Raw genomic sequence first — 15037 nt, forward strand, 5'->3', positions numbered from 1 at the left:
CTTAACCGACTGCGCCACCCAGGCGCCCCAAAACTTTGACATTCTTAAGAGCTGAAAAGGTTGTACATTTTGAACACATAAACAGTTTAATAAATATTTCATGTCAGAAGCGAACTATGAGATCTTAGGAAAGATTTCTAGATATTCCTAAGTAAGAACATTTCATTTCTGCCCTGATATTTTCAGAAGGTCTTTCCCAACTCCCACACCTTTCCCACCAGTTTTAAATAGCTTCTTAAAGCAGAATTTTACACCTGTTAGTGTTTTGCTATAGTCCTAGAATTCACTGCCAGATTTCATAATGTGGAAAAATTTTGTTTCCCTAGCCCACAGGGCTAGGCTAGTCTCTAATAGAAATAGAGCTACTGTTTATTATAGATTTTCTGTATAACATATTGGTTCTCAGCAATTTACCTAATGATTTCCCTTAATTTCCACAATAATCTAGTCAGTTAAGTATACTATTATTTTAAGCCCATTTTACGGATGAGAAAACTGAGGAACAGAAAAAAGACCTGTCCCCTAAGTGGCCTGCCCACAATATAAACTTTGCACTTCACCTTTTAGCTTTTAGGGTTTTGCCATTCCTCCCTTTCACTTTCAATATGTGCTTTGTAGATCTTTGTAGCCATAGTAAAATAAATAGAACCCCTGATAAAATTCCTTATGCAAACTGCAGTTTTTAGTGCCTACTTTTACCTGCAGGACAAAGTTAATATGCTTGCCAGAACATTCTTAGTCTGGTCTTTAATATATACAGCTTCTTTCTAATCCTTTTATATATTCTGTGCTGTAGCCAGTCTGGACTACCTAAATACTCTTGAATATACCTTGTGCTTTTCTCTGAACATGGTTCAGGGATTTGATTGTCTAGCAGCAGACAAATGTGGTGCTAGATCAAACTGTGCATCCTGGAAATTCATTCTATAATGGTGATATTCAGTCTTGGCCTCAGTGATTTTCACACTTAGCTGTGTAGCCATAATGTATAGTCCCCACATTTCTGATTTCAGTAGATTCAGGCACAAGGGGGAATATTGAGGCTAGCCCTTACTTTAGTACATCTCTAAAATGCCACTAAACCTTAACCAAAACAATTATACTTTTTCTCAAGTCTTCCCTAATCCTATCCCACCAGACTGTTGCCTACAGATGAAAATTTTGTCCTTTTCTGTATTCCTTTCCCTAAACAGATTAGAGTTCCAGTCTTTCATTCCTTTGCTGGCCTTCTATTGTTTCTGTTCCTTCTCACTTTAATTCAGCAACATTTGTGGAACACTTAAACTCTGAGTACTTGGCATAGTGAAATACAACCAAGTGATTTTTTTTTTTTTTTTTTTTTTTAAAGAGAGGGCAAGGGAGAGGGGCAGAGGGAGAGAGAATCTTAAGCAGGCTGCATGCTTAGCATGGAGCCCCATGCAGGGCCAAGTGCCACAGCCCTGGGATCATGACCTGAACCAAAATCAAGAGTCAGACACTCAACCAACTGAGCCACCTAGGCACTCTGGCCAATAAAAACTTTTAACTGCCTTTAAATCCCAACCGAAATGTTACCACCTAAAGATTTTTCCCAGTATCCTGAGACGGGCCTTCTTTTTTTTTTTTTTTTTTTAATGTTTTTTAATATTTTTATTCATTTTTGAGAGACAGATACAAAGCACTAACGGAGGAGGAGCAGAGAGAGAGAGGGAGACACAGAACCTGAATCAGGCTTCAGGCTCTGAGCTATCAGCACAGAGCCGATGCGGGGCCCAAACCTACAAACCGTGAGATCATGACCCAAGCGGAAGTCAAATGCTCAACCGACTGAGCAACCCAGGCGCCCCAGAGCCGCCTTTTCTTATATGTGTGTTCTCATACCATTTTGTACTTCGTTTTTTTTTTTTTTTGTTTGTTTGTTTTTTTTGAGAGAGAGATCATGCGCATGCGCGCCCACAAATGGGGGAGGGGCAGAAAATGAGGAAGAGAGCAAGAATCTCAAGCGGGCTTCACACTGTCAGTGTGGATCCCAATGTGGGCTTGTGAACCGTGAGATCATGACCCGAGCTGAAATCAAGAGTCAGACGCTTGGAGCGCCTGGGTAGTTTAGTCAGTTAAGCATCAGACGTCAGCCCAGGTCATGATCTCGGGGTTCTTGAGTTCGAGCCCCACATCGGGCTCTCTATGCTACCTGCTGTCAGCACAGAGCTCCCTTTGGATCCTTTGTTCCCCTCTCTGTACGCACATGCTCTCTCCCCAAAATAAATAAACATTAAAAAAAAAAAAAAAGTCAGACGCACTGACTGAGCCACCCAGGTTTCCCTGTACTTCATTGGTTTATAGCACTTATCACATTGTGACATAAAGAATTGTTTGCATCTGTCTCTTTCACTAGACTGTGAGCTCCTTGAATTAAAAAACTACGTTTTGTTCATTTCTATGTCCTCAAAGAACCTGAGACAATGACTCAAACAAGCAGGTATTTTGTACAAGGGAGTTATATCACATGCGTATTTAACTTATAGGAATTTTACACTGTGTACCAAAAAAAAAAAAAAACCCAAAAAGAATGAAATAATCAGGCAGTTTCACCTGCCATTCTACCCAATGAGTTGATGCCTAGTATTCGGCATATGATAGGAGGTATGAATCTGTTGTTCCCACATGTCTCTCAAAGTGACCACCTCATTGGCTTGAGTGTGATTCTTTTGAAGAGATTTTTCATAACATCATACCTCAGACACAAGCCAACCACTTCCACTGGTGCTTTTTCTAGTGATGGAAGAAAAGCCATCTGTGTTGGATATGAGAGGTGGTATGTTAGTCTCTAACATAGTGCTTTCCTAAGGAATTATCCAGGGTAATTTTGATTGGACTTTTACTATATATTCACTGGCTTTAGAAGCTAACCCTTTATAAAAGACAGGAATACCACTATCCAGTTTTCCTAAATGAGCAATCTATCCTTTCTCAGAGTTGTTATAGAAGTTTGTTTTTATGACTCAAATGGCATTTTTGCTGCTTGCTTCTTAGCTCTTTGTTCATGTCTGATATCACCAGTTGGAAAGTAAGGATCATATCTTTGTACCTCTTTGTATGTGGCATACCACACATAGTACTCATTTATAGAATAAATAGATATTTTTATATGTTTTCATTATGCTAAGTCTAAATGAGAAATAACCCAGAAGCCATATCTTTTAATTCACCATCCAGTGGTCATCCACTTTCACTTGATACCATTTGCTAAATTTTCCCTTCCAATTATCACATTTCTTTCTTCCACAGCTCTTCCGACGTGTTGCAGCAGCTTTGCCTGGAATGGAAAGCACACAGGACAGAAGCAGAGAAGACAGTATCCTTTTTGTTTCATCAGAAAATTTTATTGTTAACATTAGTCTTTAGAGCTCCACTTGGTTGGCTAAGGAATATGCCATCATATGGCAGGAATTGATGACCAGGAATTGATGACTTAGGAATGTAGAAGCTCCAAGATTTTCTTTTTTTTTTCTTTTTAACATTTTTTAACATTTTATTATTTTTTGAGAGAGAGAGCAAGCGAGCAAAGGAGGGGCAGAGAGGGAGACACAGAATCTGAAGGAGGCTTCAGGCTGTGAACTGTCAGCCTAGAGCCTGATGCAGGGCTCAAACCCACGAACTGTGAGATCATGACCTGAGTCGAAGTCAAGATGCCTAAGTGACTGAGCCACCTAGGGACCCTGAAGCTCCAAGGTTTTCTGTAGCACATGAGATCTGGTGGTTCAAGGGCATCCTTTGTAGCCCGCTTCTCACTGCAATTAATCAGTGAGAGGGTTTGTGTTTGTTTACTTGCTTTTTAATGAGCAGGAAACTTAGAATCACCGCCCTCTGCCTCTTAATTTTGAGTCCCATTGGCTCTGGGCTTTTTCCCTACAGTATATATCATATTTTCCTCCCTTGCTTTTTCTTGAGCTTTCTGCTTGGCACAGGCAAGAAATAATTCAGTCTTGAGTGTTATTGTGGCCTCTGCTTTCAGAAACAGGACATAGTGAAGTACATGTAATAATAGTTATTTCAAAGGATTTTGAATCTTAATATTTTAATTGTTTTATATTTAGCGTTTTTCCATATGCATTTTTATTAAGCCATAGAATTCATAGCACTTTGTGTTCAGCTTTTCCCACTGCTAGATGTTTTATGTTTTCTAAGCCTTTATTTTTTTAAGTTTTTTTTTTTTTTTTAAGTTTATTTATTTTGAGAAAGAGTGTGCACAAGTGGGGAAATGACAGAGAGAGAGAGGGAGAGAGAGAATCCCAAGCAGGCTCTACTATCAGCAGTGGAGCCTGGCATGGGACTTGATCTCATGAACCGTGAGATCATGACCTGAGCTAAAATCAAGAGTCGGATGCTTAACTGACTGAGCCATCCAGGTGCCCCTAAGCCTTTATTACTTCTAATAGCATAATGTGTTCTATGGAGTTGAAGTCCCATTATTTATTAAATTCTCTCCCTGAACTCTTTTGTAAGCTATTTTCAGAGTTTCAGATAATCTCATAAGGAACATAATCTTTACATGGTTTCTTGCTCCTATAATTTCCTTAAAACAAATTCTCATGAATAGGGCTTAACTTTATTCTGACCTTTGTTGCATATAGTAGATATAAGCAAGTTTATTCCCTTTGAGCATCTCGTTATAGTGAGCTAGCTATACTAGAAAATAATGGCTGTATCAGTTCTGAAGCCAGTAGGAATGGAAGGAGCTTGCAAGAGATGTCAATGTTCAGCAGAATTGGAATTGTACTTTCCCATTTATAGCTCCTTAACTTTTGTTTCAGTGATTGACATAAAACTGGAAAAGCCTCAGGAGCAACCAGTCAGTGAAGGAGGCTGTTCCTGCTAATCTTCCATGGCATCTTCAACTTTTCTTCAGAAGCTCACTGCTTTGGCCCCCTTACTCTTTCATTGACTGCAGTGTGAATATTGGCTTGAACCTTTTCCCTTCAGTAATAACGTATTGCAATTCATCATTGCTGCCTGTCTCGTGGAGATGATCTATTAGCTTCACAAGCACAAAAAAGTCAGTGTCTTCATTATTTATATTTTACAAAAAGCCAAATGATTCCAACATATTCCAGTGATAACTTTAAAAATTAGATACGTTTTCTCAATTTTTTTTTCCTTTTCAATGTTAGGATAACGTACTTCAAAATGATGGAAATTCCAACAGTCTGTGGCTAGGTTAAGGAGCAATTGTTCACAGCAGCACTTGCCTACCTACTTGATCTCTCTCTGCTTTTCTCACCTCTCCCTTATTGCATTCCCTGTTCTTACCATCTCTCCCTCAAAACAAATGAGGTATGACAAAGCAGGAGTCAGACCAAGCCGAATGGAGTTATCCTTCAAATTTAGTGATACCACTTGCTCTAGGCCTTGGGCCAAGATGTCCAAAATTATTCTTGAGCGCTGATATAAATTACTTAGACTTTATTTGAGGTCAAAACTCAACTATCATGGTAGGCAGTGCTTGAATAAGAAAAGGGTTCTGATGCATCTTCAAAATGAGTCCTAATGAACACAGTGAGTACTTACAAATTAAATGAACATAAAATGTATTTCAGACCAAAACAAATGACCCTTTCACATGTTAGTCCCTGGGAGAGAAGAGTTAACAGTGCTTCAGAACATGTTTTTAATACTGAATTCTCCCAGTGAACTATTTCTCCCAGGATTTTAAAATTCTCAACATAGAGTTATTCTGTTTGTTTAAAAAAAGAAGAAAACTTTTGTAAGCAATAGATTTCTCTTGGGTTTTTCTTTGTTTCAAAAAATGCTATGCAGGCAAGGCACTACAGAAATCAAATTCTTTTAAGAAGAACCAGCGGAAGAATTTAAACTTGGTACCGTGATCAAAACTACAATAAACAATGATATCTAAAGCTATCATTGTAGAAACAATGATATCTAAAGCTTAACAACAAAAGAATCCTCAACAGAATAGCAAATACTTTGCTCAGGACATTTGAGGTCAAATTGAAAATGGAAACAGGTTTCTTATAAGCCCCTAGCGGCAGATCTGGAAAAGCATACATAGAAGAGGGAAAGGAGAGAATGGAAGTAAAACTTAATATTATGCAGATTTATGCCTTATTTTTTAGCATTTTTTTTTTTTAATGTTGGGTCTTTCAGGCTGGTTTTGCTTTTTATTAGATCTGTATAGTTTGGTTAATTAACTAGTGATTTAGTTTTATATTTAAGCTACAATTAATCTTTTTTCTTTGTTGATATTTATTTCTTTGCCTTTTTTTTTTAAACTACTTTCAGTTTTTAGATGTTTTGTCTGATCTATTTAGAGCTTCATCACCATGGCAATATATATTTCCCTTAAAACACTGTAAACAAATATACTAGGAGTGCACCATTTTAATCTTTACTAGTTATTGTGAGATTGCTGTGTAAGTTAATAAACACATTTGTAAATACATTATTTGCAGGACGAAAATTTCTGAGTTACAGCTCAGGAAAAGCCTGCTGAATTTACGTTGTAAGCATTACTTAACACAGTATAAAGATGAAAAGACAACAAAAAATATCTTCATACTTCCTCATCCCCTCATTGCAACAAAACCCTTAACTGGGAACCTTATTCCCCTCTCTTTCCTCTTCCTTCTCCAGTTCCCACTTATTGTCACCTTGTAATATTCAGAGAGCACTTGGATTATGGGTCTGAATAGAGAAATGCTTTCAGATAATCATTAGCCCACATACCAGTAACTTATACTCAAAGATGGGATGGAGTTGTAAAGTGCTTTTATAATACAATATTATTGTTAAAGGCAAGGGTTGACTCTTTTGTTTTTATTTTGACATGGCATGTCCTGAAATAAATATCAATTCAATATGGCAGATGGGTCATATTCTTTATTTAGAAGAAGTTGTGATTTCTGACATGGGGGTGATTGTCTTCCTACACTGTAGTGTATGATTCTTTTTATGTATCTTTAAAACAGTAATCAGTTATGCTGCTTTTTAATATTGGTCTTTTTATTTGGCCTGGGGTTCTTCAACTGAAGCAGTGAAGTGTGTTCATAGTCTAGATTTTTTTTTTAATAAACAATTTTGCTGCCAAAAATATATAAATAAAACACAAACAAAAACAACTATTGACTTGGTTTCTATTCCTGCCAAGGTAGTAAGTTAGTATGAATTTCTTACTTCCTCCTTAGAATTATAAAGGGAACTTGAAATCCAGAAAAATAAAAAAACAGCACTAAGAAACCCCTAGGGAGTCAGAAGACTTTTCAGCTGTTACAAGTGGGGGTGAGTGGCTACAACTTAAAAGACAGGGCCACTGGTAGAGGCAATAATATATTAAGAAAAGTAATTTACATTCTGCTTTTGCCTCCTCCTAACCCCACCTTTGCCTAGGGACAGGGACAGCAAACTCCTGCGCTCCCACCACATCCAGCCTGCTACCTGTTTTTAAATTAAATTTTTTTTGGAATTCACTGCAAAGGTGGGGTTGAGTAGTTGTGACAGAATGGCCCCAAAAGCCAAAAATATTTACTGTCTGGCCCTTTACAGAAAAAAGAGCTGGCCCTTGCCTTGGCACAAATGATAGCTATTTCCCTTACTACAGAAAGGGAGGCTACAGGCCAGACTACGGGTACAGGTGTCCACAGGGGTAATATCAGGGCAGTGTAAACCAAGTGAGGAGTTGATGAAAATAGGTGGAGAATGACTTGCCTGCCTTAGGCCTTTCACTCACTCTCTAGCCTTTCCCTTTCAAAACTTGCGTTAATGAGCTGTAATCTAGGTGACTGCCCCCTGCAAAGCTGCTTCTTCCTAAACTAGTTTAAAGGTAAGACTCTGAAATAAAGTGTGGTTTAGTGGGATGTTACTGAATGGGAACAGCTACATGTATGGTCTTGTGGTTCCTGGAACTCTGTCCCACAGTTTGTCTCCTCCCCTTCTTAAACACGACATTCTGGTCTTTGTCCCTTGCCCAGTATACCTTCCCAGACTTGTAACACATACCCCCAGGAGAATTTGGAGCCACAAGCCAGAGTAGTTGGATACCTGAAACCCCCTCAAAAGAAAAAGTGAATACTGGGGCGCCTGGGTGAGTCAGGACGGTGAAGCATCTGCCTTCAGCTCAGGTCATGATCTCACGGTTCGTGAGTTTGAGCCCCATGTCAGGCTCTCTGCTGTCAGTGCAGAGCCTGCTTCAGATCCTCTGTCCCCTCTCTCTGCCCCTACCCCATTCACACTCCCTCTCTCTGTCTTAAAAATAAATAAATAAATAAATAAATAAATAAATAAATAAATAAATAAAAAGTTTAGAAAAAGTGAATACCATCTGGAGTAGAAATACTCAAAAAGACTAAAATGGTGTGATAAATATTGAAGAATGGAGATACTAGCAATATGGAGCAAGAATCATAAAATAACCGAATACAACTATTAAGTGTGAAAAATAGTTGAAGTAAGGAACACATTAGATAAATGGTACATACACTGCATCCCACTGATTAGTGAGAACATTGAATTGAGGAACTCCTTCACTAGAAAGCAAAGAAATAGAAAAGATTAAGAGGATAATAGTACACATAGCAACTTCTAGTAGCAATTCCAGAAAGCTAAAAAAGCAAGAACTAAAGTACTGAAAATGAAGACAGTATTTATGATAAGCATCTGCATAGAATGCAGCTTCTAAAATAGTTCCTGATCCCTGCCTCCTGGTATTCATGCCTTTGTAGGATCCTTTTCCTCTAAGTATAGACTGGACCTGGTAAGTTGCTTCTAAGGAACAGAGTACAGCAAAAGTGATAAGATACCACTTTGAAGATTAGATTATGAAAAATACTTTTGCCAATCTCTGACTCCCCTCATTTGCCTCTGTGCAGCAGTCTGTTTGTTATGAGCTCCTATGGAGAGGCCCACTTTGTAAGGAGCTGACAGCAGCCTCCAACCAGCAGCCAGTGAGGAACCGAGGTCCTCAGTAAAACAGACTGCAAGGAATTGAATAAAAAACAAGCCACAGACAGAATATACTTGTGAATTTCTTTCATGCTTCATAAAGGACCAGTATTCAAAATATATGAAGAACTCTCTTAATAGGAAAACAAGCCAATAAAAAGGTGAAAGATTTGACCAGACGCTTCACCAAAGAAGATATATAAATGGCAAAAAAAAAAGACATGAAAAATGCTTGACATCGTTAGTCACTGGGGAAATGCAAATTAAAACCACAGCGAGACACCACTACACACATATTAGAAAGGCTAAAACTTTAATTTTTTTTTTTTAACGTTTATTTATTATTGAAAGACAGAGAGAGTCAGAGAGTGAGCAGGGGAGGGGCAGAGGGAGAGGGAGACACAGAATCTGAAGCAAGCTCCAGGCTCTGAGCTGTCAGCACAGAGCCCGACGCGGGGCTCGAACTCACAAACCGTAGGATCATGACCTGAACCAAAGTCGGACGCTTAACCGACTGAGCCACCCAGGCGCCCCAGAAAGGCTAAAACTTTAAAAGACGCCATATCAAGTGTAGGTGGAGATGAAGAGCAATTGGAACTCTCATACACTGTAGTCTGAGATTTTGGAAAAACTGGCAGTTTCTAAAGAAGTTAAATATACATTTATTTAACTTAGCCATTTCATGCTCAAGTATTTACTCACAAGAAATGAAAGCCATGTGTCTATATGAAGACTTGCACACAAATATTCATAGCTTTACATGTCCAAGAACTGGAAACAACCCAAATGACCATCAAGAGGTGAATATACTGTATAAATAAATTATGAAACATGCATACTATGTAATATAGTATGCAGTGAAGCAGAATAAACTTGATACCCATAATATAGATAAATCTCAATATAGCCTAATTGAAAAAAGTTGAGAAAAAAAGTACATATTTTATGTTTTCTTTTATGTAAAATGTTAGTAAAAAATTTTTTAATGTTTATTTTTGAGAGAGAGAGAGAGAATGTCAGCAAGGGAGGGGCAAAGAGAGAGGGAGACACAGAACCTGAAGCAGGCTCTAGGCTCTGAGCTGTCAGCACAGCCTGACGCAGGACTTGAACCCAGGAACCGTGAGATCATTAACTGAGCTGAAGTCAGACACTTAACCGACTGAGCCACCCAGGAGCCCCTGGAATGCAAACTATTTTAACAACTCTCAGTTTTTCCATTCTGCTTTCTGTCTCTAAATTTGCCTATTCTAGATAACTGTGTAAGTGGAATTACACAATATTTGTCCTAGTGTCCACCCATGTTGTAGCTTATATCAGACTTTTATTCCTTTTCATGGCTGAATAAAAGCCCAAGTTATGTATATACCACATTTTGTTTACTCATTCATCTGTTGGTGGACACTTGGATTGTTCCCACCTTTTGGCTATTTTATTTTTTTAATGTTTATTTATTTTGAGAGAGACAGGGTAAATGGGGGAGGGGCAGAGGAAGAGGGAGACACAGAATCCAAAGCAGGCTCCAGGCTCTGAAGTGTCAGCACAGAGCCCTACATGGGGCTTGAACTCACAAACCGTGAGATCCTGACTGAAATTGGACGCTTAACAGACTGAGCCACCCAGGCGCCCCTGGCTATTTTACGTTTTATTTTTTTATAAGCCTAGCATTTTCAATTTTTATTTATTTTATTTTTTGAGAGAAAGAGTGTGTGAGCAGGGGAGAAGGGGGGGAGAGAGGGAGAGAAAATCTTAAGCAGGCTCTATGCATAGCATGGAGCCTGACAGAGGACTCGATCCCAGACCCTGGGATTATGACCTGAGCCAAAATCAAGAGTTGGATGTTAAACCAACTGAGCCACCAAGGCGCCCCATGGCTATTTAAAATAATGCTGCCAAGAAAACTGGTGTATAAGTACCTGTTTGAATCCCTGTTTTCAGTTCTTTTTAGTGTATACCTGGGAGTAGAATTGCTGGGTCTTACAATTCTGTTTAACTATGTTAACGTTTTGAGGAAATACCAAACTGCTTACCACAGCAGCTGCACCATTTTACATTCCCAGCAGCAATGACTATATGAGGGTTCCAATTTTTACACATCTTCATCAACACGTTTTATGTTCTGATGTTTCTGATAATAGCCATCCTTGTGGGTGTTATAGTGGTACCTGTCTCATGGTGATTTTGATCTGCATTTCCCTAATGACTAGTAATGTTAAACATCTTGCTTACTGGCTGTTTATATAATTTATTTAGAGAAATGTCTATTGAAGTCCTTTGCCCATTTTTAAATGGGGTTGTTTATTGTGTTGTTGAATTACAGGAGTTCTTTATATATTCTAGATATTAATCCTGTAATAGATACATGGATTTACAACTATTTCCTCTCATTCTGTGGGTTGCGTGTTCACTTATTGTGTCCTTTGATGCCCCAAAGTTTTAAATTTTGATGAAGTTCAATTACCTTTTTTTTTTTTTTTTGGCCTGTGCTTTTGGTGTCATATGTAAGAAATCATTGCCAAATCCAATATCACAAAGATTTTCTCCTATGTTTTTATTCAATGAGTTTTATAGTTTTAGCTCTGATGTTTAAGTCTTTGATCCATTTTGAGTTAATTTTGTATACTATGTATGGTAAGGGCCAAGCTTCATTCTTTTGCATGTGGACGTATTTTCCCCAGCAGCATTTGTCAAAAAGACTGTCCTTCCCTCATTGAATGAATGGTCTTTGCACCCTTGTTGAAAATCAATTCTCCATATGTAAGAGTTTATTTCTGGGTTGTTTATTCTATTCCATTGGTCTGTATGTCTCTCCTTAATGCTAGTACTCTACTGTGTTTATTACTGTAGCTTTGTAGTAAGTTTTGAAGCACATTGCATTTATTTACGCCTTTAATTTCTGTCAGCAATGTCTTAGTTTTCAGCATACAAGTCTTTCACCTCCTTGGGTGTTAGGTTTATTCCTAAGTATTTTATTCTTTTTGATGCTATTGAAAGTGGAATCTTTTTTCTTAATTTCTTTTTTGGATTGTTCAGTGCTAGTTTATAAAATGCAACTGATTTTTACATTGATTTTGTATCCTGCAACTTTGCTAAGTTTATTAGATCTAACGATTTTTGTATGAAATGTTTAGGGTTTTTAAATATAATTGACCCTTGAACAATGCTGGGGTTAGGAGCACTGACCCTGTGCAGTCAAAAATCTGCATATAAGATACAATAAGCGTTGGCAAGGATGTGGAGGAAAAGGAGCCCTTTTGTGGAGGATGCAAATTGATGCAGCCACTGTGGAAAACAGTAAAAGGTTTCTTCAAAAAGTTAAAAATAAAACTACCCTACAATCCAGTAATCACAATACTAGCTATTTAGCCAGAGAATACAAAAACACTAATTCAAAGGGATATATGCACCCCTATGTTTATTGCAGTATTATTTACAATAGCCAAACTATGGAAGCAGTTCAAGTGTCCATCAACAGATGAATGGATGAAGATGTGGTACATATACACAATGGAATATTAGTCCGCTATAAAAAAAGAATGAAACCTTGCCATTTGCAACAACATGGATGGAGCTAGAGAGAATATACTGCTAAGTGAAATAAGTCGGTCAGAGAAAGACAAATAACATATGATTTCATTCATATGTGGAATTTAAGAAACAAAACTAACAAAGGGGAAAAAAACGAGACAAAACAAAAATAGACTATAGAGAACAAACTGATGGTTACCAGAGGGGAGGTGGGTGAGGGAATGGGTGAAATAGATGATGGGGATTAAGGAGTGCATTTGTGATGAGCACTGGGTGATGTATGAAATTGTTGAATCACTATATGGTACATCTGAAACTAATATTACACTGTATGTTAACTATACCAGAATTAAAATGAAAACAAATGTATAACTGGTTTTTGGTTTTTTTAATGTTTAATTTTTTAGAGAGAGTGCATGGGAGGGAGGGGCATAAAGAGAGAGAGAGAATCCCAAGCAGGCTCTGGCATTGCCAGCGTGCAGCCTAACACAGGGCTTGATCCCATGAACCATGAGATCATGACCTAAGCCAAAATAATAGAGCCTGCCATTCAAGTGACTGAACACCATCCTGGTGCCCCTGCATATAACTGTTTAGTCCCCCAAAACTTTACAAATACTATTGACCAGAAGCCATACCAATAACATAAACAGTCAATTAACACATATTTTGTATGTTATTTGTATTATATACTGTATTCTTACAATAAAGTAAGCAAGAGAAAAGATTTAAAATCATAAAGAAGAGAACGTATCTTTACAGTACCATACTGTATTTCTTGAAAAAAAAAATCTGCATATAAGTGGACCCATGCAGTTCAAACCTGTGTTGTTCAGGGTCAACTGTAATAAGATATGATCTGTAAACAGCTGATTTTACTTCCATTCCAATATGGATGCCTTTTATTTATTTCTAAACTAATTCCTCTGGCTACAACTTCCAGTATATGTTGAATATAAGTGACAAAAGTGGGCATTCTGTCTTTTTTCGGATCTTAAGGGAAACCTTTGAGTCTTTTACCATTGAGTATATTTACCATAGATTTTTAAATGTAGTATTTATCATGTTAAGGAAATTCTATTCCTAGTTTATTGAGTGTTTTTATCATAAAAACGTGTTAAATTTTGTCAAATGCTTTTTCTGCATCAATTAGGAAGATACGAGTTTTTTCCCCTTTTATTCTACTAATTAGTATAGTATACTGATCAGTTTTCATGTGTAGAACCATCCTTGCATTCTGAGAATAAATCATTGTGTGTATTTTCTGGTCATTGTGTATATTCTTCTCAATATGCCGCTGAATTCAGTTTGCTAGTTTTTTGAGGATTTTAAAATCAATATTGGTCTGTAGTTTTCTTGTATTATCTTTGGCTTTGGTATCAGTGTAATGCTGCTGTCATGGAATGAGTTAGGAAGTGCTTCCTCTTATTTTTTTTTTTTTTTTTTTTGAGAAAAGTTTGAGAAGGACTGATTGTTAATTCTTCAAGTGTTGTTTTTTTTTTTTTTTAATCTGGTATAGTTAATACAGTGTTATATCAGTGTCAGGTGTACAATATAGTGATTCAGCAATTCCATACATCACCCGGTGCTCATCTTGATAAGTGTCCTCTTGAATCCCTTACCTATTTCACCCATCTTCCTACCCACCTCCCCTCTGGTAAGCATCAGTTTGTTCTCTGTAATTAAAGAGTCTGCTTCTTGGTTTGTCTTTTTTCTTTGTTCATTTGTTTTGTTTCTTGAATTCCACATATGAGTGAAATCATGTTATTTGTCTTTCTCTGGCCAACTTATTTCACTTAGCAGTATACTCTCTAGCTCCATCCATGTTGTTGCAAATGGCAAGATTTCATTCTTTTTTATAGCTGAGTAATATTCCATTGTGTGTATGTACCACATCTTTATCCATTCATCTGTCGATGGACACTTGAGCTGTGTCCATAGTTTGGCTATTGTAAATAGTGCTGCAACAAACATAGGGGTGGGTGCATCTATTCCTTTGAATTAGTGTTTTTGTATTCTTTGGGTAAATAGCCAATAGTCGGCCTACTGGGTCATAGGGTATTTCTATTTTTTTAACTTTTTGAAGAACCTCATAACTATTTTCCACAGTGGCTGCACCAGTTTACATTCCCACAAGCAGTGCACAGGGGTTCCTTTTTCTCCACAACCTCGCCAACACTTATTTCTTCCCATGTGCATCTTTGACTTATCAGCATACACTTAAGTCAATATTGTACTACTTCCCATGAAGTATAGAAAACTTTGCATAGTATAACTCTATTTTCCCACTTTCCCTTCACTCCTTATTTTTTTTTATTCACTCTCAATTTTACATGTACTTATGGGTAATTTTCATTGAACAGTATTCCATTTTGTGAGTGGAATATACCATAGATCCACCTATTCTAGAATTTAAGTTTTTTCCACTACTTCTGTGATACTTTTATACCTATTATTTTTTGGTAAACATACGTACGCATTTCTCCTTGGTGTACCCTAGGAGTATAATTGATGGGTTATAAGGTATGCATATATTTGTCTTTACGAATTAGTTTCCAAAGCAGTTGTACCAGTTTAC

The 15037-nt window shown here is 37.4% G+C and overlaps 1 protein-coding gene across 2 annotated transcripts in view; it reads left to right on the top strand.

Moving 5' to 3' along the window:
• Positions 1–6861, top strand: part of RAB6A (RAB6A, member RAS oncogene family) — an 87155-nt gene extending 80294 nt beyond the window's left edge. For both annotated transcript variants that reach the window (XM_019811842.3, XM_006936957.5), the window contains exons 7-8: positions 3268–3334; positions 4794–6861. In XM_019811842.3, the coding sequence (XP_019667401.2) occupies positions 3268–3334; positions 4794–4858 (132 nt within the window). In that variant the 3' untranslated portion in view covers positions 4859–6861. The remainder of the gene's footprint in view (positions 1–3267; positions 3335–4793) is intronic.
• Positions 6862–15037: the final 8176 nt, after the last annotated feature.

This window comes from Felis catus, chromosome D1 (genome assembly GCF_018350175.1).
Source record: "Felis catus isolate Fca126 chromosome D1, F.catus_Fca126_mat1.0, whole genome shotgun sequence".
Taxonomy (NCBI): domain Eukaryota; kingdom Metazoa; phylum Chordata; class Mammalia; order Carnivora; family Felidae; genus Felis; species Felis catus.